Source organism: Rana temporaria, chromosome 3, assembly GCF_905171775.1.
Source record: "Rana temporaria chromosome 3, aRanTem1.1, whole genome shotgun sequence".
Lineage (NCBI taxonomy): Eukaryota > Metazoa > Chordata > Amphibia > Anura > Ranidae > Rana > Rana temporaria.
Window position 1 is genome coordinate 11936034 of NC_053491.1, and position 25282 is coordinate 11961315.

At 48.7% G+C, this 25282-nt stretch overlaps 1 protein-coding gene across 1 annotated transcript in view; it reads right to left on the reverse strand.

The window, feature by feature from the left end:
* ZWILCH (zwilch kinetochore protein) overlaps positions 1–25282 on the reverse strand; it is a 102067-nt gene that overhangs the window by 28539 nt on the left and 48246 nt on the right. Inside the window, exons 11-13 of the mRNA XM_040342255.1 lie at positions 19423–19528; positions 12335–12414; positions 6738–6894 (exon numbers count right to left, since the gene is read on the reverse strand). Coding sequence (XP_040198189.1) covers positions 6738–6894; positions 12335–12414; positions 19423–19528 — 343 coding nt within the window. The remainder of the gene's footprint in view (positions 1–6737; positions 6895–12334; positions 12415–19422; positions 19529–25282) is intronic.

Sequence of the window (25282 nt, forward strand, 5' to 3'; positions counted from 1 at the left end):
TACTCCAAGAAAAGGATTTTACAGGTAAGCTGTATTAAAAATCCCTTTTTCTTTCTCGTACATCACGGGACACAGAGCGGCATATTCATTACTATGTGGGATGTCCCAAAGCAATGCTTACAATGAGGGGAGGGAGAACATCTTCCCAAGACAAAAGGATTTAATTTAGAGATACTTAAATCATAATAAATCCAACTTAGTTGAGAAAAATAATAATTTTTAAATTTTACTCAAAAGGGAGCCCCCGGAATCCGAGGGTCTCAAACTGCAGCCTGCAGCACTGCCTGCCCAAAGGCTGCATCAGTATTCCTTCTTACGTCCAACTGGTAGAATTTTGTAAACGTGTGGACAGAAGACCAGGTTGCCGCCTTGCAAACTTGAGCCATAGAGATCTGGTGGTGTGCTGCCCAGGAGGCGCCCATGGCCCTAGTAGAATGAGCCTTCAATGATAACGGAGGAGGCAACCCTTTCAAGCCGTAGGCCTGAGTGATTAACTGTTTAATCCACCTTGAGATGGTGGACTTTGCAGCTGCCTGCCCCTTCTTGGGCCCATCCGGTAGAATGAACAGCACATCTGTTTTCCGGATCTTCTCTGTAGCTTTAAGATAGGCCTTCATGGCCCTGACAATATCCAAGGAATGCAGCAACCCTTCCTTTCTGGAAGTAGGTTTAGGGAAGAAGGATGGTAATACCAAATCCTGGTTCAAATGAAAACTGGATATAACCTTCGGTAGGAAGGAAGGATGAGGGCGGAGAACGACCTTGTCCTTATGAAAAATAAGATATGGTTCCTTACAGGATAAGGCCGCCAGTTCCGATACTCTTCTTGCGGAAACTATGGCGACCAAAAATACTAACTTCCTTGTCAGTAAAACCAAAGGAATTTCAGCCAACGGCTCAAAAGGTTGTTTCTGTAAACTTGACAGAACAAGATTTAAATCCCACGGACAAAGCGGGGATTTAACTGGAGGATTAATACGTAAGACCCCTTGAATGAAGGTCTTAACCAGCGAGTGGGTGGCCAGCGGCCGCTGAAACCACACTGACAAAGCTGAAATCTGTCCCTTGATTGTGCTTAATGCCAGTCCCTTATCCACTCCTAGCTGGAGAAAACTTAATACTCTATCGATGGTAAATTTGCGAGAAAGCCATCGCTTGGACTCACACCAGCCTACATAGGCCTTCCAGACCCTGTAATAAATCACCCTAGAGACCGGTTTCCTGGCTCTGATTAGGGTAGAGATTACTTTCTGAGACAGACCTCTACCCCTGAGAATCAGGGATTCAGCTTCCAGGCCGTCAAATTTAGATGCCGTAAGGCAGGGTGGAGGATCGGACCTTGCGATAGCAGGTCTGGCCGTAGAGGAAGAGTCCAAGGGTCTCCCACTACCATCTTCAGGATTAGTGAATACCATGCCCTTCTGGGCCATGCTGGAGCTACCAGGATAACTGGTATGTGCTCCACCCTGATCCTGCGCAGCAGGCGGGGTAGTAACTGGAGCGGGGGAAATGCATAAAGAAGTTTGAACTGATGCCAAGGGCAAACTAACGCATCGGTGCCGCAGGCCCTGGGATCCCTTGTGCGGGACATGAACCTGTCTAGCTTCTTGTTCAGTCTCGATGCCATGATATCCACGTCCGGCACTCCCCATTTCTGGCAGAGTGTCTGAAAAACTTGTGGATGCAGAGACCACTCCCCCGGCAACAGAGTCTGGCGACTCAAGAAGTCCGCCTGTAGGTTGTCCACTCCGGGAATGAATATAGCCGATATGCAGGGCACATGGGCTTCTGCCCACAAGAGAATTAAGCTCACTTCTCTCTGAGCGGCTAGACTCTTGGTTCCCCCTTGGTGATTTATATACGCCACCGCCGTGGCATTGTCCGATTGTATTCTCACCGGGAACCCCTGTAGTTTGGACGTCCAAGCCCTGAGGGCCAGTCGAGCAGCTCTGAGCTCCAAGATATTGATGGGCAACTGCTTCTCTGCCGCTGCCCAAGTGCCCTGGCGAGTGCAACCGTCCAAAATTGCTCCCCAGCCCATCAGGCTGGCGTCTGTGGTTACTATCTTCCAGGTCACAGGACTGAAAGTCTTTCCCTTCAGGAGATTCTGAGGGTTTAACCACCAAGATAGACTTTGTCGCACCCTTGGTGAGAGTGGCAAAGGAATATCTAAGGCCTGAGGCCTCTTGCTCCATACTGACAGGATGGCTGCCTGCAGGATGCGAGTGTGGCTTTGAGCGTATGGAACCGCCTCGAATGTGGCCACCATCTTGCCTAGTAGCCGCATACATAGGCGAACAGTTGGCCTTCTCTTGCTTAGAACTATTTGTATTAGCTCCTTGATGGCCTTGACCTTTAATAAGGGCAGAAACACCTTCTGTTGTTCTGTATCCAATCTCATACCGAGGTATTCCAGCTGCCTTGTGGGCAGGAATGCTGACTTGTCTCGATTTAGGACCCAGCCGAACCTTTCGAGGTACTGAACTGTGAGGGCCACTGCTCGCTCCAGGCCAGGAGACGAGTGGTCTACGACCAAGAGGTCGTCCAGGTAAGCCAGGACCGTGACCCCTTGGGTCCTTAGATTGGCTAGGATTGGAGCTAGGACCTTCGTGAATACCCGGGGGGCCGTAGCCAACCCGAAGGGGAGCGCCATAAATTGGAAATGACGTTGAGCCACCGAGAAGCGTAGAAATACTTGATGTGGCTGAAAAATTGGCACATGAAGGTAAGCATCCTTTATGTCTATGGACGCCATAAAGTCGTCCTTCTGGAGCACGGCGACAGCTGACCGAATAGTTTCCATCCGGAATGAGCGGACCTTTAGGTACACATTTACTCCCTTTAAGTCCAAAATTGGCCTGACATCGCCGTTGGGCTTTGGGATGATAAACAGGTTGGAGTAGAACCCCAATCCCTGTTCCCGGACTGGTACTTCTACTATCACCTTCTGGCATAGCAGATGATTCAATGCCGCTATCAATGCGGCTTTTTTCACAGGGTCGCCTGGTACTCTTGACTCCTGGTAATGAGGAGGAGGGATTTTTAGAAACTCTAGTCTGTAACCTGCGGCCACAGTAGACCGGACCCATTCGTCGGGGATGTTGGCTTCCCAAACCTCTGCAAAGAGGTGAAGCCTTCCCCCCACCCTCATGGGTGGGGGCGCCCCTTCATAAGGGGCTGGCTTAGCTGGTTTGCGATACCAAGGCTTCTTGCCGCCAGAGCCTGCGATTTGCTGTTAAAGTTTGATCGTACAGGAGGCCGTCGGTACTGCCTGGAATTTGAGGGCCCCGGAGCCGGAGAAAGTTGCCTTTTAAACGTAGGCCCCCGAAACTTCTTTTTGACTGGTAAAAGCGTACTCTTACCACTCGAAATAGTCTGAATGTATTTATCCAGATCTTCTCCGAAGAGTCGTCCTCCATGGAAGGGAAAACCTGCCAGAAGCCTTTTGCATGGGGGCTCGGCCGCCCAGTTCTTTAACCATAAGAGTCTTCTCATATGCACTAAAAATAGTGATAAACGAGACGCCTGCTGAATAGAGTCTTTTATAGCATCCACCGCAAAGCATAGAGCTCTGGGTATATCAGATAGCTCCTCTGCCTGCTGGGCAGGGATGTCCTTAAGCATCTGTTTAGTCTGGTCTTTTAAAGCTTGACAGACTCCAATAGCAGCAACTGCTGGCTGTACCACTGCCCCTGCCGTAGCAAAGGAAGCTTTTAAAAGAGTTTCCAAACGTTTATCAACCGGGTCTTTAAACATTTGTATGTTTTTTACCGGGCAAGTTAGTGATTTATTCACACAAGAGATGGCAGCATCCACAGCTGGGAGCGCCCATTTTTTGGCAAACTTCTCTTCCAACGGGTAGATAACAGAAAATTTTTTAGGCGGCAGAAAAATTCTGTCTGGTCGTACCCAATCTTGGAAAATTAATTCCTCCAATAGAGGATGGACCGGAAAAACTGCGTTGTTCAAGGGCGCCTTTAAGGAGCCCAAAGAGGAAATTGCCGGACCCCGGAGCTCCGGTAAATGCAACTTAAATGCTGAGTGAACCATGTCTGTCAAAGACTGGACCCACAGACTCTCCGCTTGGGAGGCTGAGAATGGTTCCTCAACAGTAGATTCCTCAATTTCTGAACCCTCTGGGTTCCTGTCCAATAGGTCCTCCTGAAAATCTAATTCCTCCGGCGAGAGAATTTCAGCATCTGAGGATACACATTTAGGCGAAGGGGATCTAGTCCGTTTCTTGCCTGGTAAAGACTTAGCGAACATACCCGCCAATCTTTTCTCTAGCCCTCCTAAAGAGACAGCTAGCATTTCCTCTGTGACAAACACAGGGTTGGGTGGATCTGGGCCAGCCGCCGCACCAGACCCCCCTACTGGCTCAACCAAGGCGGCCACAACTTGGTTAATAGGTGGGGAGAGTACTGGCATAGCCTGACTCGTATCCTCAGAATCCGAGGGGGAGCCCTTTTGTTTTTTGGCATTTTTTGTCCCCCTTGATCCTGAGCCTTTGGGAGCCATGGTACAATACCGAGGTACCCCTGCATGCAACAACTGACTGTTTGCAGCTAGGAAATAGTTAAGAGGTTTAGGGAACAGCAGGATTACTAGTGTCCAAAAACCCCTGGTGAGGCCGGATATGTTTATCAAAATAAAGGAAAAAAAAATAAAAATCCCTTTTTTTTTTCAATATGATATCCCCTTTTTTTTTTTTTTTTTTACAACATATGGCCCCACCAAATCTCTTTGCCAGCCTCCAACCTGCTGCAAAGGGGAATTTTTTGGCTTAATAGAACAAAATAGGCCAAGCCTAGGATGTACTACCCCTTTCTTGCCACCGGGGGTCACCGGAGTGCCGCTCTGCGTCCTCTCTCCTCCAGGTCAGCTCAGACTGAGCCAGAACGTAGCCTGTCTGTTCTTTAACAGAGGCGAAGGCACGCCTCTTCCTGCGCGCTCCCCGCCCCCCCCTCCCGGACGGCGCGAAAACTTTCTATTTTGGCGTGCCCGCGCGCGCGCCTGTCAGGGGAGAGAGACACATGAGAAGCAGGGAGAGAGGATCGTGCCGACGGCTGCAGGGCGGCAAATTTGAACCCCCGGACAGGTAGGACACAACAGAGACTCTCAGGACTCAGTTTTTTAGTCCAGAATAGGTCTGCAAAAACGACCCTATCTGACCAGCAGGGCAGCAGGTAGCCAGCAAAAGATTCACTTGGACAGGGGAACCAGAGATGGGGGGGGGGAAATCAGATCATCCTGTCTACACACAGACATAGTGACCCAGGTGCCCATGCAGAGCATACTCAGGCTACCCCCCTTTTTTGATCACCCCTGGGGAGCCCGCTGTCGAACCAAGTTCCGCAGGCTCCCCACTTACCTGCTCCCTGCCGCAGGACGTTTGCAAGCAAACCCAGTCCAATCTTCTCCCATCTCCGTGGGTAGTGTAGTAGACCATCAGGCACTGGGGTCCTGGAAGGAACCGCTGTCCTGGACCTATATAGCACCCCGGCAAACAGGGTACTTTTGGCTTTGGAAAAAAAGCTCCAAGTCCTGGGCCCAGGGTCCAGCCCTCCAGAGAGGGCATTATAGGCGAAACCCCACGGATTTTGGGGCCCGGGTACTGTCCACTTCGGCACTGAGGCACTCTGGACAGATCCGGTTAGCCTGCCAAAATCCTAAGGATATGGAGGCAAGCTATTCCGTGACCAACACCTAAGACACTGGCGAAAAAACTGAGGTACTCCTCCTATGGGAGGGGGTTATATAGGGAGGGGCACTTCCTGTTTGAGATTGCCAGTGTCCATCACCTGAAGGTACTCCATATAACCCACATAGTAATGAATATGCCGCTCTGTGTCCCGTGATGTACGAGAAAGAAATTACGTTTTTATTTTTTTGTTAATTTTTTTGTAAATAAGTACGTTTTCTCTTTCAATTACGGGCACTGATATGGCGGCACTGATGGACATCGATGAGGTAGTACTGATGGGCACAGATGAGGTGGCACTGATTGGCAGCGCTGGCACTGATGGGCACACATAGGCGGCACTGATGGGCACACATAGGCGGCACTGATGGGCACTCATGGGCGGCACTGATGGGCACTCATGGGCGGCACTGATGGGCACTCATGGGCGGCACAGATAGGTGGGCACTGGGCATGGATGAGCACTGTGGGGTGGCACTGATGGACACTGTGGGGCAGCACTGATTTATCCATGTTGCCAGTCAGTGCCCATTTGTGGGCACTGATTGGTATCTTTTTTATTTTTTACTGCTTTTTTTTTTTTTTGCCCTTCCCTGGTGGTCCAGTGTGGCGATCCGAGGGGGAGGCTGCGCTGATAAACAATCAGCGCAAACCCCCCCTGTCAGGAGAGCCGCCAATCGGCTCTCCTCTACTCGCATCTGTCAGACGCGAGTGAGGAAGAGCCATCAACGGCTCTTCCTGTTTACATCGTGATCAGCCGTGATTGGATTGGAGGCTCTTTACCGAGATCGGAGATGCAGGGTGTCAGACTGACAACCCGCATCACCGATCGCCGCGCTGCGCGCCCCCACGGGCGCGCGCATCATGAAATCCTGCAGGACGTCCAGTCAGGATTTCAGAACCACTTCCCGGACTTAAATCCCCTATGGACCGGGCGGGAAGTGGTTAAAAAAAAAAAGAGAGAGAAAAAAAAACTTGAATAAAATACAATGTTCCCCATAAAGAATTTCATAGATCTGATGATTTCAGTGCTAACCTATAAAGGAGTTCAAGTAATCTTTTTTCATCTTGTCTAGACCAATCTCAAGCAGCATGCGGATAGGAGTAAGGCCTGAAAGAGGGATACTTTTCATCTCTCCATGGTACGATTGTTGGATTAGTTGACTCAGAGTACTGCTGCTCCCACGATGGATCTGCAAAAAAACGTTGCAAAAAAAATGATATTGACAAACTGGAAAAATTACACAGTATTCAAACTAAAAAACAGACCTACCACTTGCCTATTCTGACACCTCTCACGTATATACTCGAGTATAAGCCGAGTTCTTCAGCACATTTTTTTGTGCTGAAAATGCCCCCCTCAGCTTATACTCGAGTCACCTTTTTGCGCCTGATCTCCTGGACTTTGGGGACCCGGTATCGGCCGGCCGTAGGTCCCCTGGATCGCAAACTTGGCACACATGTAGCCCCACTCTTCCTCTACAAGTGTGCAAAGTTTGTTGTCCGGGGGACCTACGGCCGGGGAGCACCGATTTTTCAAAGCCGGGCACCCCTTCCATAGACTCCCATGTTAAACAGTAATTTCTTCAGTAACTTTGGGGTCCCAATACCGGCCGGCCGTAAGTCTCCTGGCCCCGAAACTTGTCACACATGTAGCCCCAGTTCTTCTCTACAAGTGTAAAAAGTTTTCTGTCTGCGGGACCTACGGCCGGGGAGCACCGATTTTTCAAAGCCAGGCACCCCTTTCATAGACTCCCATGTTAAACGGTCATTTCTCCGGTAACTTTGGGGACCCGGTACTGGCCGGCCGTAGGTCCCCTGGACCCGAAACATGTCACACATGTAGCCTCAGTTCTTCTCTACAAGTGTGCCAAGTTTGCTGTCTAGGGGATCTATGGCCGGGGAGCACCAATTTTTCAAATCTGGGCACCCCTTCTATATACTCCCATGTTAAACGTAAGTCTAGTTATGGACACAGTGAGGCATGGGCACAGTGAGGCATGCACATGGACACCCTAGGCTTATACTAGAGTCAATAAGTTTTCCCAGTTTTTTGTGGTAAAATTAGGTGCCTCTTCTTATATTCGGGTCGGCATATTCTCAAGTATATACGGTATGTAAAAATCTAAATTTTTGCTAGAAAACAACTTGGAACCCCAAACATTATTAGGTAGATTCAGTAAGAGTTAGGCTGACTTATCAGTAGATAAGCCGACCTAACTCAGAATCTACGCCGACTTATGTTTAAGTGTATGCTCAAACAGAGATACGCTTAAACATACCTAAGATAAGACGGCTTGCACCGTCCTATCTTAGGGTGCAATATTTAGGCTGACCGCTAGGTGGCGCTTCCATTGCGGTCGGCATAGAATATGTAAATCACTAGATACGCCTATTCACGTACGTACGCCCGGCCGACGCAGTACAGATACGACGTTTCCGTAAGAGATAGGCCGCCTAAAGATAAAGATGCCCCCTAGGTGGCGTAGCCAATGTTAAAGTATGGCCGCCATTCCCACTTCGAAATTCAAAAATTTTACGTCGTTTGCTTAAGTCGTCCGTGAATAGGGATTTACGTCATTTCCGTCCACGTCGAAATCAATAGGACCGTGCGGCGTACTTAGCCACAATGCACACTGGGAAATGTAGGCGGACGGCGCATGCGCCGTTCCAAAAAAACGTCAATCACGTCAGGTCAAAGCATATTATCATAATAAAACACGCCCCCTCAGCCTATTTTGAATTAGGCGCGCTTGCGCCCGCCGCATTTACGCTACGCCGCCGTAAGTTAGGAGGCAAGTACTTTGAGAAAACAGTACCTGCCTCTCTGACTTAAGGCGGCGTAGCGTAAATACGATACGCTACGCCGCCTTAAAGTTGCGCGGGGCTACCTGAATCTAGCTAAATAAGTTTTCCCAGTTTTTTGTGGTAAAATTAGGTGCCTCGGCTTATATTCGGGTCGGCTTATTCTCAAGTATATACGGTATGTAAAAATCAAAACTTTTGCTAGAAAACAACTTAGAACCCCAAACATTATGTATTTTATTTCTAAAGAAGAGGCCCTAGAGCAGCGATGGTGAACCTTGGCACCCCAGATGTTTTGGAACTACATATCCCATGATGCTCATGCCCTCTTCAGTGTAGTTGAGCATCATGGGAAATGTAGTTCCAAAACATCTGGGGTGCCAAGGTTCGCCATCACTGGTCTAGAGGATAAAATGGTGTGCAGCAGTTTTTCAAACAATTACAAATTTTGGGAGGAAAAATACACTTCAGGCAAAATCGAACTAATGCTAAACCTGCACTCTGCCACATTCTAAACCTAAATTATCTAACCCTGCAAAGCAACAATTGCTATGCTATACTTGCCTTTTCTGCAGCTGATTGAGTCCGGTCCCAGCATCAGCTGCCTCTCCTGCACCCGCCCTTCAATGTGGAGGCGGGTGCAGGAGAGGCAGCCGACAACGGAAGCCCTATAGTACCGTATTTTCCGGCGTATAAGACGACCCCCTAATTTTCCAGGAAAAATTTTGGTTTTGGGATATACTCGCCGTATAAGACTACCCCCTTCCTACTAGTCTTTCTGGAAGCTGAGGGTTAGCCGGAACAACCGCTGACAGAAACAACCGCTGACAGAAACAGGCTTTTTTCAAGCCTCACTATGCCATTACATGCCTCACTGTGCCATTACATGCCCCCACTGTGCCATTACATTACATGCCCCCACTGTGCCATTACATGCCTCCACTGTGCCATTACATGCCCCCACAGTGCCATTACATGCCCCCACAGTGCCATCACATTACATGCCCCCACTGTGCCATTACATGCCTCCACTGTGCCATTACATGCCCCCACAGTGCCATCACATTACATGCCCCCACTGTGCCATTACATGCCCCCACAGTGCCATCACATTACATGCCCCCACAGTGCCATCACATTACTTGCCCCCACAGTGCCATCACATTACATGCCCCCACAGTGCCATCACATTACTTGCCCCCACAGTGCCATCACATCACTTGCCCCCACAGTGCCATCACATCACTTGCCCACACAGTGCCATCTCTTTCCCCCACAGTGCCATCACTTGCCCCCACTTTCCCCCCCACTGTGGCATCACTCACGTTTTGCAGGCCGGTGACAGTCTCCGTCTGCTGCGAGCGTCCATGATTTCAAAGCCACGCCGTCTTCTCAGCGTGTTTTGTGATTGGCGGAACACAAATCTTCCCAGTAGCGCCTCTGTTCTATGTTCCGCCAATCACGGAGGCCTTCTCGTCTCGTCCGAGGATGAGAAGGCATCCGTGATAGGCGGAAAACAGAACAGAGGCGCTGCTGGGAAGATTTCTGTTCCGCCTATCACAGGACAGCGAGGACGCGCTGATAAGACGGCGCGCAGCTTTGAAATTATGACGATCGCAGCTGCACGGAGACCGTACCCGGCGTATAAGACGACCCCCGACTTTGGATGCATTTTTTTGCATCCAAAAAGTCGTCTTATACGCCGGAAAATACGGTAAGTCTATGGGTGATGTCACTTCCCAGCCATTGTCAGTCCTCTCCTGCACACAGCTTCCGATAGATTAGGTTTACAATGTGGAAGAGAGCAGGGTTAGTGTTGGTTAGTTTTTGCCTGGACTCAAACCCTGTACACGCGGGCCAGAATCTCGTCAGGAAATACCCCCTCGTTTTTCCTGACGAGATTTTTGGCAAGAATCTCTTGCTGCCCGAGTGTACATACTCTTCTTTCAAAAGAGCCGCTCCCGTCACTACCGCCCATGCTGCGATGCAGTGCGTTACGATTGGCTGCTGGGACTGCCGATGTCCTAGCAGCCAGTGACGTTATTGGCGCGGCACCTCCCAGCTACCCGCTTGCTGTTTGTATTAAAGATCCTTCTGCGTGTCTAGCAGCGGGCGGGAGTCCGGAGATGCAGGAGAGCTGAAGTCGGGCTCTAGTACTGAGGCAAGTGCTGAAGATGTACATGTACAGTACACAGCTAATGGGGAAACTCTGGGGAGACTACTGATGGGGACACTACTGATGGGGACACTGATGGGGACACTACCGATGGGGACACTGATGGGGACACTACCGATGGGGACACTACCGATGGGGACTCTGATGGGGACACTACCGATGGGGACTCTGATGGGGACACTACCGATGGGGACTCTGATGGGGAGACTACCGATGGGGACTCTGATTGGGAGACTACCGATGGGGACTCTGATTGGGAGACTACCGATGGGGACTCTGATTGGGAGACTACCGATGGGGACACTACCGATGGGGAGACTACCGATGGGGACTCTGATTGGGAGACTACCGATGGGGACTCTGATTGGGAGACTACCGATGGGGACTCTGATTGGGAGACTACCGATGGGGACTCTGATTGGGAGACTACCGATGGGGACTCTGATTGGGAGACTACCGATGGGGACTCTGATGGGGACACTACCGATGGGGACTCTGATGGGGACACTACCGATGGGGACACTACCGATGGGGACTCTGATTGGGAGACTACCCATGGGGACTCTGATGGGGAGACTACCCATGGGGACTCTGATGGGGAGACTACCCATGGGGACTCTGATGGGGAGACTACCCATGGGGACTCTGATGGGGAGACTACCCATGGGGACTCTGATGGGGAGACTACCCATGGGGACTCTGATGGGGAGACTACCCATGGGGACTCTGATGGGGAGACTACCCATGGGGACTCTGATGGGGAGACTACCCATGGGGACTCTGATGGGGAGACTACCCATGGGGACTCTGATGGGGAGACTACCCATGGGGACTCTGATGGGGAGACTACCCATGGGGACTCTGATGGGGAGACTACCCATGGGGACTCTGATGGGGAGACTACCCATGGGGAGACTACTGATGGGGGACACGGTTGATGGGGGGACACTAGCTGCTGAATTTCCCACCCTAGACTTATAGTCGAGTCAATACGTTTTCCCAGTTTTTTGTGGTAAAATTAGGTGCCTCGGCTTATATTCGGGTCGGCTTATACTCGAGTATATACGGTAAGTAAAAATACAATTTTGTGTTGGGCTGCATTCAGAGCCGTCTTGGACCGCAGGTTGGACACCCCTGGCTTACATCGTTTTCTTTACCTTAGCAGTTCAAAGGTCACCTTTTGCCTGCTCTATCTTTTAGTAATGTAGCAATGGAGTTCCTATGCAGCTTGCAGTGTTTTATTATACAACTTGCATAATAGTATTGCTATAAAGCACAGGTGTCAAACACAAGGCCCACGGGCCGAATCCAGCCCCTCCAGCCCATTTCATGTGGCCCTCACACTGCCCCTTGTCTCCGCCCCCACCTGGTCTCAGCAGTCAGCAGCAGAGAGGACAGGACTCCTCCACCAGATCCTGCACTTCTCTGTCCAGCCCTCCTGGCAGCAGCACAAGGCAAGGGGGTGCACTGATGTAGAGGATAGTGGGGGGGGTGACTTCTGATGGTGGGGGGGCTCTTGACATGTGATGTAAGGGGGGTGGGGTGCTGATACAACTGGCCAACCGTAATGCTGATGTGGCCCGCAAGGAAACAAGGAAACGGAGTTTGACACCCCTGCTATAAAGCTAAAGATTGGGGTGTAAAACACTTACCCAGGGGTGCACTTCGCCATGTCTCATAGCCTGGATGACCAGAGAAAAGCAGGTTACAACATCTTGGTAACAGGAAACACCTTCATAATAAAAACACAGAAAGGTTTAATTAGCCTTTGCTTCCAGGAAGTCACTACAAAGAGGCTGAAGGAGATCAGTGGCACTAAAATGTCACAAAGGATGAAAGAAAAAAGAAGCCAATCGTGATACGCAGTACTTCAGCAAACTAAATGTGGTCCAGCAGGGATATGCAATTAGCGGACCTCCAGCTGTTGCAGAACTACAATTCCCATGAGGCATAGCAAGACTCTGACAGCCACAAGCATGACACCAGAGGCAGAGGCATGATGGGATTTGTAGTTTTGCAACAGCTGGAGGTCCGCTAATTGCATATCCCTGAGTTAGGGTTTTAGGTATCTGAATATAGTGAACGTTGCTGCAATAAGCAAAAAAAACATGGCCCAGATTAACAAAGCACTTACGCCGACGTATAAAACGTTACGCCGACATATGTGCGCCGGCGTATATGTGTGCGGCAGACCCACAAAACAATATGCGCCTAAAAACAGGCTACACCCCGCCGACGTAGCTTGCCTACGCCGGCGTAGGGTGGGCGCACATTTAGGCTGGACGCATGGTGCCGCTCCCATTGATAAGCCATTCAAACATGCAAATGAGGGAAATGAGGGAAATACAGCGATTCACAAACCTGCGTGTGCCCGGCGCATGTTGTACGTCCGGCGTAAAGTTATTCCCCATAAAGGAGGTGCAACCCAGCAACAGACATGCACAGGTCTGCACCAGGGAACACAAGCCGGCGTATTGTGCGCTGAACGTGTGTCTGGCTGGGCGTATGTTATGTTTGCGGCGTACGCAGTGATTCGGCGTAGCTTAGGCAGTTGTGTCGGTGTATAGTGAGCAGGCGCATTGGGGCTTGCGTCACGGCACATGTGCAGTTCGTTATACGTAACTGTCTGGCAATCGGCCCATCATTTGCATGGGGTCACGCCTCATTTGCATGGGTTCACGCCCACTTCCACCTACGCCGGCGTGCGCCTTCGAAACCCACGCCACGCTGGCGCAGCGTTGGGAGCACTGGCTTGCTGAATGCAATGCTTGCCTCTCTGCGCTGCGTTGGCGTAGCATACCGTGTTTGCTCTACGGCGGCGTACTGTGCGCCTTGCTCTCTGTGGATCTGGGCCTATGGGGTTGATTTACTAAAGGCAAATAGACTGTGCACTTTGCAACGTGAAGTTGCAAGAGCAGTTGCTCCAGAGCCTTAGTAAATGAGCAGAAGCTCTGCTGACTTCCTACGTCCAATCATGTGCATGCAAAAATGCTGTTTTTATTTTTTAACTTATATATATTTTCCTTGCACGTGATTGGGTATTCTTTTAAAAGTGAAACTTTCCTCATTTACTATGTCCTGGAGCAATTGCACTTTGCACAGTGCACAGTCTATCTGCCTTTAGAAGATCAAACCCCTAGGGCCTATAAAAAATCCACCCTGTGTACAACTCTGACTTTCAAGGCAAGGAAACAATAGAGATAGCGAAAAATAATAATAATACATTTTAATGAAAAAAGCATATAATATTGACATGATGTTCAAGAATTAAAACCATACAAAATGATACATTGTATACATTCAGTCCCTTATACGTCATTGTATACATTCAGTCCCTTGTACATCATTGTATACATTCAGTCCCTTATACATCATTGTACACATTCCTTATACGTCTACGGGTTTCGCCGTGAGGCTTCTTCAGGACGGACAAAGTAACAAGAACGGAGAAACAAGTCTCACTATCTGCAAGTACCTTAGAATGGACAAGATCTTAGCGCACAGCGTTAGGCTGTCTCCTGGGGCATACGGTTTACATCCTCTGAGACCTATTGTCTCTGTACGGGTCTACTTATAAGGCCAGCTACACTCTACTTTACCAGCACCCGATGAATCTAGTGCATTTTTGGATTCCTACTGCGCCTGCTGTGAACTATCCACTTCCAGACCTGCGCACGACGATGTACGTCCTATTTTTAAAGATTGATATCTCGGTAACGGCAGCAGCTGCTGCCACAACCGAGGTATCGATCTTTAGAGTGCGCGGTCCGGTACACGATAACGGCGGTCTCCGCCGTGAGATCGCCGTTATCGGTGGCGGGAGAGGGCCCCCCCCCCTCCCGCTGCTCTCCCGCACCCTCCGCCGCTTACCGGAGCCGTCGGTAGCGGCGGAGGTGATCGGGACCGTTCGGCTGGTGACTGGGGACGAGACTGAAGGAAAAATCTCCTTCGCCCGTCCCCATAGCTCTGCTGGGCGGAAGTGACGTCAAAACGTCAGTCCCGCCCAGCCTCTTAAAGAGACAATTTTTTTTTTTGTCATTTGAAAAAATGACAGTTTCATTTTATTTATTTTTTTTCTTGCATTTTAGTCTAAATATAAGATCTGAGGTCTTTTTGACCACAGATCTTATATTTAAGAGGACCTGTCATGCTTTTTTCTATTATAAGGGATGTTTACATTCCTTATAATAGGAATAAAAGTGATCAAATTTTTTATTTATTTTTTTTAGTGTAAAAAGTAATAAAAAAAATAAAAATAAATAAGAAAACGAAAAAAAAAAAAATTTTAAAGCGCCCCGTCCCGACGAGCTCGCGCGCAGAAGCGAACGCATACGCGAGTAGCGCCCGCATATGAAAACGGTGTTCAAATCACACAAGTGAGGTATCGCCGGGGTCGTTAGAGCGAGAGCAATAATTCTAGCCCTAGAGCTACTCTGTAGCTCAAAAAATGCAACCTATAGATTTTTTTAAACGTCGCCTATCAAGATTTTTAAGGGTAAAAGTTTGACGCCATGCCACGAGCGGGCGCAGTTTTTAAGCGTGACATGTATCATTTTACTCGGCGTAACATTATCTTTCACAATATTTAAAAAAATTGGGCCAAATTTATTGTTATCTTATTTTTTAATTCAAAAAAGTGAATTTTTTCCAAAAAAAAGTGCGCTTGTAAGACCGCTGCGCAAATATGGTGTGACAAAAAGTATTGCAATGACCACTATTTTATTCTCTAGGGTGGTAGAAAAAAAATATATATAATGTTTGGGGGTTTTAAGTAATTTTCTGGCAGAAAAAACAGTTTTAGTCTTACAAACACCAAATCTGAAAAACACCTAAGGTCTGGAAGTGGCTATATAAGCCCTATGCTGTGGATATAGGTCCCATTAAGCAACGGCCTTTCTATCCAATAAATCAAGAGTGGGCTGCTCATCAATCCTTAGTCTCTGCCCCGTATTTTCCTATTTGACTGTTCTCCGTTGTGTGCGGGTGTCTGGAAAGCGCTGGCGAACCGTCCTCTACAGAAGGGGTCTTAAAACCCTGGTCCAGCAGCTAGTGTCCCCCATCAGAGAGTGTCCCCCATCAGCCGTGTCAACTGTTTTTCTATCTAGCAGAACCCACGACATTTCCGGTACCTTCTTTGCTTACCACTTCTTAGAGATAACCCCTGATATCCAGATGTCCTCACAGTGGGGATCGAAAGTTTGGGCACCCCAGGTAAAAATTTGTATTAATGTGCGAAGAGGTTTTCTTCTGATGACTCTTCCATGAAGACCATATTTGTACAAGTATCTCTTTATAGTGGAATAGTGTACCACAACTCCAGTGTCTGCCAGATCTTTCTGGAGGGATCGTGCCGTCAAACGTGGGTTTTGAATTGCTTTTCTCACAATCCTGCGAGCTGTTCTGTCTGATATTTTTCTTGGTCTTCCAGATCTTGCTTTAACTTCCACTGTTCCTGATGACTGCCATTTCTTAATTACATTCCGAACAGAGGATATTGACATCTGAAAACGCTTTGCTATCTTCTTATAGCTTCTCCAGCTTTGTGAGCGACAACTATTTTCACTTTCAGTTTTCTAGACAACTGCTTAGAAGAACCCATGGTGCTGATTGTTGGGGCAAGGTCAGATGAGTCTGGGCATTTAAAACCTTTGAGATCGACGTCACCTGGTCTTCCCAGACGATGATTGAGAACAATCCATGACACTGGCAGGTCTCAGCTTTGCAAAGGGGGCAGTACATGCTAGAAATTCTGCAGGGTGCCCAAACTTTTGCAGACGCCATTTTTTTGTTTTCTGTAATTTTGAAAGTGTAAATGATGGAAATAAAATCTAACTTTTTTTGACATATTATAAGAATGTCTAATCTGTAATTTGATGCCTTTTGGAGATTTTTCCATCTTTCCTTGGCTAATACAAATTTTTACCTGGGGTGCCCAAACTTTCGATCCTCACTATATTAGATCTTGTCCATTCTAAGGTACTTGCAGATAGTGAGACTTGTTTCTCCGTTCTTGTTAATTTATCCGTCCTGAAGAAGCCTCACGGCGAAACGCGTAGACGTGTGTAAGGGACTGAATGTATACAATGTATCATCTTGAATGGTTTTAATTCTTGAACATCATGTCAATATTATATGCTTTTTTCATTAAAATGTATTATTATTTTTCGCTATGTTTATTGTTTCCTTGCCTTGAAAGTCAGATTTTTGGTTACTCTCCTGAGTAATCGTCCATGGGGTAGATTCAGAGAGCAATTACGCCGGCGTATCCATAGATACGCCGCGTAATTGCTAAGTAGCGCCGGAGTATCTACTTTCTGTATTCAGAAAGCTAGATACGCCGACTTTAGCCTAAGATACGACTGGCATAAGTCTCTTACGCCGTCGTATCTTAGGGTGCATTCTGACGCTGGCCGCTAGGTGGCGCTCCCATAGATGTCAGCGTAGAGTATGCAAATTGCATACTTCTGCCGATTCACATACGTACGTGCGCCCGGCGGTAGTTTTTTACGTCGTTTGCGTACGTCGTTTTCGTCGCAAGGCTGCTCCTGCTATTAGGAGGCGCAGCCAATGTTAAGTATGGACGCCGTTCCCGCGTCGCGATTTGAAAATTTTACGTAGTTTCCGTAAGTCGTCCGTGAATGGCGCTGGACGCCATTTACGTTCACGTCGATACCAATGACGTCCTTGCGACGTCAATTACCGCAATGCACGTCGGGAAATTTTAGGGACGGCGCATGCGCAGTACGCTCGGCGCGGGAACGCGCCTAATTTAAACGATCCAAGCCCCCTACCCGGATCATTTGAATTACGCGCGCTTACGCCGGCCCCTTTTACGCTACGCCGCCGCAACTTTACAGGCAAGTGCTTTGTGAATCAAGCACTTGCCCGTAAAACTTGCAGAGGCGTAACGTAAATGTCATTTGTTACGCCGCCGCAGTTTTGCGCGCCCCTACCTGAATCCACCCCCATGTTTCCCTCTAGATTATACGGATGTGGCTTTGTGAGTGCTTTTTCCTTTTCCTATTTTCCACCTTGTGTACAGTTACTCACCAAGTCTGGGAATTCCGTTTCATGGGGTAAGAGCACGCCAATATGAAGTTATAATCCGGTATTTATTTCTTATGTATATAAAACACATTTCCTGTCTTTAACCACTTAAGCCCCGGACCAATATGCTGCCTAAAGACCCAAGGTGTTTTTACAGTTCGGGACTGTGTCGCTTTAACAGACAATTGCGCGGTCGTGCGACGTGGCTCCCAAACAAAATTGGCGTCCTTTTTTCCCCACAAATAGAGCTTTCTTTTGGTGGTATTTGATCACATCTGCGGTTTTTAGTTTTTGCACTACAAACAAAAATAGAGCGACAATTTTGAAAAAAATGCAATATTTTTTACTTTTTGCTATAATAAATATCCCCCAAAAACATATATACATTTTTTTTTTCCTCAGTTTAGGCCGATACGTATTCATCTACCTATTTTTGGTTAAAAAAAATCGCAATAATCGTTTATCGGTTGGTTTGCGCAAAATTTATAGCGTTTACAAAATAGGGGATAGTTTTATTGCATTTTTATTTTTTTTACTACTAATGGTGGCGATCAGCGATTTTTTTCGTGACTGCGACATTATGGCGGACACTTCGGACAATTTTTGGGACCATTGTCATTTTCACAGCAAAAAATGCATTTAAATTGCATTCTTTATTGTGAAAATGACAGTTGCAGTTTGGGAGTTAAACACAGGGGGGCGCTGTAACATTTTTGGGTACATCTAGTGTGTGTTTACAACTGTAGGGGGGTGTGGCTGTAGGTCTGACGTCATCGATCGAGTCTCCCTAATAAAAGGGATCACTCGATCGATGCGCCGCCACAGTGAAGCACGGGGAAGCCGTGTTTACATACGGCTCTCCCCGTTCTTCAGCTCCGGGGAGCGATCGCGACGGAGCTGCTATAAATGAATAGCCGCGCCGTCGTCCCGGATCGCTCCCTGAGGCTTACCGATCGCCGCATGTACCGGGGGGGGGGTCCCGATCGGACCCCCGACCCACGTCAAGCAGAGCACGTACAGGTACGTACATGTGCCTGTCCGTGCAATTCTGCTGACGTATATGTACATGAGGCGGTCCTTAAAGGGGAGTTCCAGCCATTTGTATGTTTATTAAAAGTCAGCAGCAACAAAAAGTGTAGCTGCTGGCTTTTAATAAACAGACACTTACCTGCTCCAGCGACGCGCCGGCCAGGGCTCCGCTCCTCTCCCCCCCTCCCCGGCCGGCGTCTTCATCTTCAGTGTGGGCACCCGGCCGTGACAGATTTCGGCTTCACGGCCGGGCACCCACTGCGCATGCGCGAGCGGCGCGGCACTGCGCATGCGCGAGCGGCGCGGCACTGCGCATGCGCGAGCGGCGCGGCCCCGCGCCGTGTAATTGGCCAGGAGATCGCCTAGGACCTGTGACGTGTCCTAGGCGATCGCCTACAGCAGCCACTTCCTGAAGGCGATTAAGCTTAGTCGCCTCCAGGAAGGAGGAAGTGGGACAGGAAGTCCCACTCGTGCTGAAGCCCCCACTCCCCCCCCAAAAAAATTACATGCCAAATGTGGCATGTAAGGGGGAGAGGAGTGGGTTAAGAGGAAGTTCCAAATTTGGGTGGAACTCCTCTTTAAGTGGTTAATAGACCCATACATGGACTGCACTGCATTCTAAACTCCCTAGATATCAGTTTTAGTATATAAAGGTGTCACCTACTATTCCTCATCTTGCTCCACAACATCTCCGCAAAGTCCAGATCTCCGCGTTCTGAGAGAAAACAATGGATGGAACTCTCTACCTCTGCCACATCACTCTTGAGTTTCTAGAATGATATAATAGGAGGAATAAGAACCGAAAGGCAAATAAACAATTTGGTGTAGTAATTAGTGATGCACCGAAAATTTTAGTCGCTGAAAATTATCACCCCCGAAAATAAGGTTTTCAGCTTTGTGCCAAAAGAGCTGCGGAGCTGCGAGTTACTACTGAGTGGGGGGATCAGCAGAGTTGAGGATACATTACTGAGCAAGGGATCTGCTGAACAAGGGTACTAATAAGCTGGCCCCTTTTACGCTACGCCGCCGCAACTTTACAGGCAAGTGCCTCTCCTGTAGTCCAGGGGAGGGGGCGAGCACGACACTCCACACCAGGGAGAAAGCCTCGCATTACTGTGTGGAGTTACAGACAGAAGAACAGGAAGTGAGGATTTCTCAGAAGAAATAAGGACATTTAAAAGAAAAATGGAAGGATGAAGTAAGTGAAGGAGGACTGCACTAAGGTAAAGGAAGATATTTAGGGGGAAAAATTACCTTTACAACCCCTTTAACCACTTAACCCCCGGACCATATTGCTGGTCAAAGACCAGAGCACTTTTTGCGATTCGGCACTGCGTCGCTTTAACTGACAATTGCGCGGTCGTGAGACGTGGCTCCCAAACAAAATTTACGTCCTCTTTTTCCCCCACAAATAGAGCTTTCTTTTGGTGGTATCTGATCACCTCTGCGGTTTTTAGTTTTTGCGCTATAAACAAAAAAAGAGCGACAATTTTGAAAAAAATGAATATTTTTTTACTATTTTTTTACTATTTGCTATAATAAATATCCCCCAAAAATATATAAAAAAACGTTTTTCCTCAGTTTAGGCCGATACGTATTCTTCTACTTATTTTTCGTACAAAAAAAATCGCAATAGGCGTTTATTGATTGGTTTGCGCAAAAGTTATAGCGCTTACAAAATAGGGGATAGTTTTATGGCATTTTTATTCATATTTTTTTTTTTTACTAGTAATGGCGGCGATCAGCGATTTTTTTTCGGTACTGCGACATTATGGCGGACACTTCGGACACTTTTTTGGGACCATTGGCATTTTTATAGTGATCAGTGCTATAAAAATGCATTGATTACTATAAAAATGCCACTGGCAGTGAAGGGGTTAACACTAGGGGGCGGGGAAGGGGCTAAGTATGTTCCCTGGGTGTGTTCTAACTGTAGGGGGGTGGACTCACTAGGGGAAATGACTGATCGCTGTTCATACATTGTATGAAGAGACGGTCTGGCATTTCCCCCGCTGACAGGACCGGGAGCTGTGTGTTTAAACACACAGCTCCTAGTCCTCGCTCTGTAACGAGCGGTCGCGGGTGCCCGGCGGCAATCGCACCCGCCGGGCACGCAAGTCAGGGACGAGCGGTGGGGCGCGCGCCCCTATTGGCTGCTGAGGGAGGTGACGCATAGCTACGGGCTCTCGCCCAGCAGAGCCGACCTGCCGGCGGCTGGTCGGCAAGCAGTTAAAGTCGAAGCAAGTGTAGATAAGGCCCGACTCACGTACCTGTGCACTTTGATATCACTGATAGCGCTGGTCGCATTTCTACTTCCTTCAGATTAGGAATGGCGGCTGAGCACAGCGATAAATGTGTAACTACTTCCATACCGGGGGGCACTTATACACCTTCCCGCCCAGACCAATTTTAAGCTTTCAGCGCTGTTGCACTTTAAATTACAATTGCGCGGTCATGCTACACTGTACCCAAACTACATTTTTATCATTTTGTACCCACAAATAGAGCTTTCTTTTGGTGGTATTTGATCACCTCTGGGATTTTTATTTTCTACAAAAAAAAATAAAAAAATGAAAATTTAGAAAAAAAAAAAATATTTTTTTTTGTTTCCTTTATAAAACATTGTAAATAAAGGGATTTTTAATAACAGCTTACCTGTAAAATCCTTTTCTTGTAGTACATCACGGGACACAGAGCAGCATAGCCATTACATATGGGTTATATAGTGTACCTTCAGGTGATGGACACTGGCACTCTCCGACAGGAAGTTCCCTCCCTATATAACCCCCACCCATAGTGGGAGTACCTCAGTTTTGTAGCAAGCAATATGCATCCCAAAATTCCCCATAAGAGGGGTGGGAGCTCTGTGTCCCGTGATGTACTACAAGAAAAGGATTTTACAGGTAAGCTGTTAATAAAAATCCCTTTTTCTTTATCGTCCATCACGGGACACAGAGCAGCATAGCCATTACATATGGGATGTCCCCAAGCAATGCTCCATGAGGGGAGGGAGACAACCAGAAAAAAACCAAACAAGAGGTGCCACCGGACAAGAGGAGATTAAACTGCGGCCCGTAGTACCGCCTGCCCAAAGGCTGAATCAGCGTTCCTCCTAACGTCCATTTGACAAAATTTTGCAAATGTGTGGACAGATGACCAGGTTGCTGCCCTGCAGACCTGAGCCATAGGGACCTGGTGATACGCTGCCCAAGAGGCACTTATAGCTCTAGTGGAATGAGCCTTAACCGATAAGGGTGGACTCTTCCCCTTCAGGCCATAGGCCTGAATAATCGTCTGCCTAATCCACTTAGCAATAGTGGCCTTAGACGCTGCCTGGCCCTTCTTGGGCCCTTCCGGCAGAATGAATAAGACGTCCGTCTTACGAATCTGGGCTGTAGCTTCCAAGTAAATCTTTACAGCTCTAACTACATCCAAGGAATGTAGTAACCTCTCTTCCTTAGAAGAAGGCTTTGGAAAAAATGATGGAAGAATCACATCTTGATTAAGGTGAAAATTTGATACCACCTTAGGCAGGAAGGACGGAAGCGGCCGCAAAACGACCCTGTCCTTATGCAATAATAAATAAGGTGCCTTACATGACAAGGCTGCCAACTCCGACACCCTTCTGGCGGATGCCATGGCCACCAGAAACACTAGTTTCCTAGTCAAAAGGACCAAAGGGATCACGGACAAGGGCTCAAAGGGCTGCCTTTGCAAGGCCGATAGAACCAAATTTAGATCCCAAGGATACAGGGGAGCTTTAATCGGGGGATTCACCCGAATAACACCTTGTAAAAAGGATCTCATCAAGGAATGGGCAGCCAAAGATCTCTGGAAGAAGACCGACAAGGCAGACACCTGCCCCTTGATTGTGCCGACCGCCAAACCTTGTTCCACTCCCAACTGTAAAAACTCCAGGATTCTCCCAATGGTATATTTGCGGGGATCCCATTTCCTGGTTTCACACCAGGTAATATAGGCCTTCCACACCCTATAGTATATTAACCTGGAAACTGGTTTTCTTGCGTTTATAAGGGTGGAAACGACCTGCCCTGAAAGGCCTCTGTTTCTGAGAATCAGGGACTCAGCCGCCAGGCCGTTAAATTTAGGGCCTGTAAGGCAGGGTGGTAGAATGGCCCTTGTGAGAGGAGGTCCGGACGTAGAGGGAGGACCCAAGGCTCCTCTACGGTCATCCTTTTTATCAAGGAGTACCAAGGTCTTCGGGGCCACGCTGGGGCCACTAGAATCGCTGGCTTGCGTTCCCTTTGAATTCTGTGAAGAAGACGGGGTAGCATCCGTATTGGAGGGAAGGCATAGATTAGCGCAAACTGATGCCAAGGGCACACCAAGGCATCTGTCCCGCAGGCCAATGGATCCCTCGTTCGAGAGACAAAGTTTGCTACTTTGGCATTGAATCTGGACGCCATAATGTCCACCTCCGGAGTACCCCACTTCCGGCAAATGACCTGGAATACTTCGGGATGGAGGGACCACTCCCCTGGGGACATCTGTTGGCGGCTGAGGAAGTCCGCTTGCCAATTGTCCACCCCGGGGATAAAGATAGCTGAGATGCAGGGGACATGGGCTTCTGCCCATGAAAAGATCCGATCTACCTCCCTTTGGGCTGCCTGACTCCTGGTGCCACCCTGGTGGTTTATATAAGCTACGGCAGTGGCATTGTCGGATTGTACCCTTACTGGGGAGCCCTGCAGAACCTCCGTCCAGCCCAAAAGAGCCAACCGAGCTGCTCGGATCTCTAAGACATTTATGGGTAGGGCTGATTCTGCCCTTGACCATTTCCCCTGTAGGGTTAAATCGTCTAGGACTGCACCCCAGCCTGATAGGCTGGCGTCCGTGGTTACTATCCTCCATGAGGGGGGACTGAACGATCTTCCTTTCAGAAGATTTTTTGTGACTAGCCACCAACACAGACTCTGCCTTACCGCATAGGGAAGGGAAATGGGAAGATCCAAGGCCTGGAGTCTTTTGTCCCAGGCCGTGAGAACTGCTCTCTGTAGCCTCCGAGAATGGATCTGGGCATAGGGCACTGCCTCGAAGGTGGCCACTAGCTTTCCCAACAGGCGCATGCAGAGACGTATAGATGGCCTTGTGCTGCTTAGGACTATGTGGATTAACTCCCTTATCGAGTCCACTCTGGACTGGGGCAGGAAGATCCGTTGTTGTCTTGTATCTAAAATCAGACCTAGATACTCCAACCTTCTTGTGGGCTGTAAAGCCGATTTGTCCCGGTTTAGAACCCAACCCAGGGACTCTAGGCAGTTTACTGCTAGCAACACTGCCCGATTTAGACCGGCCGCTGAGTGGTCGACTACCAGAAGATCGTCTAGGTAGGCCATGATCAGAATGCCCTGTTCCCTTAGGATGGCTAATACGGGGGCCAGGATCTTCGTAAAAACCCGAGGGGCCGTGGCTAGTCCGAACGGAAGAGCCACGAACTGATAATGCCGATAGTTTAGGGCAAAACGCAGATACCTGTAATGGCCTGGGAAAATCGGAACGTGCAGGTATGCGTCCTTTATGTCGATGGAGGCCAAGAACTCCTTTCCTTGGAGGGCGGCCACCACCGAACGAATGGACTCCATTCGAAAGGACCGGACTCTTAAAAAGCGGTTTAATGACTTTAGGTCCAGTATAGGCCTGACGTCGCCGCTTGGCTTCGGGACAACAAAGAGGTTTGAGTAAAACCCTTGTCCTTGCTCCCCTGCTGGTACTTCCATAATCACTCCTTGAGATAGGAGTCGCTCTAGGGCGGCCAGAAGTGATGCCTGCTTTTGAGGGTCGCCTGGAAGTCCTGACGTTTGAAAGTGAGGAGGGGGGAACTCCCGAAACTCCAGCTTGTACCCCTGAGTCACTGAGGACAGAACCCATTGGTCGGTAACTTTGGCCCCCCACAACTCCGAGAACAACCAGAGTCTTCCCCCCACTCGAGAGAGTGGGGGCGCCCCTTCACAAGGCTGCCTTAGGGGCAGCCTTAACCGGCTTACGGTTCCACGGTCTCTTGTTCCCTGCAGGTTGGCCTTGTGGCCTGTTTGCAGCTGCGCGTCCAGGAGGCCGTCGATACTGCCTAGAGAATGAGGGCCCTGGAACTGGAGAGGTTGGACGCTTAAAAGAGGGACCTCGGAACCTTTTCTTAACCGGCAAGAGGGTGCTTTTACCACTAGAGATCTTTTGAATATATTTGTCAAGATCTTCTCCAAACAATCTCTCTCCTTGAAAGGAGAATCCTGTAAGGAGTTTTTTGCAGGGGGTTTCTGCAGACCAGTTCTTTAACCAAAGTAATCTTCTCATGTGAACTAAATACAGGGATAGGCGGGACGCCTGTTGGATTGAATCCTTGATAGCGTCTACCGCGAAACATAAAGCTCTAGGTAGATCGGCTAAGTCCTGAGCCTGTTGAGCCGGGAGGTCCTTTAGGGCCTGCTTGGCCTGGTCCTTTAAAGCCTGGCAGACGCCAATGGCAGCTACAGCTGGCTGGACCACTGCCCCCGCTGTGGCAAAGGATG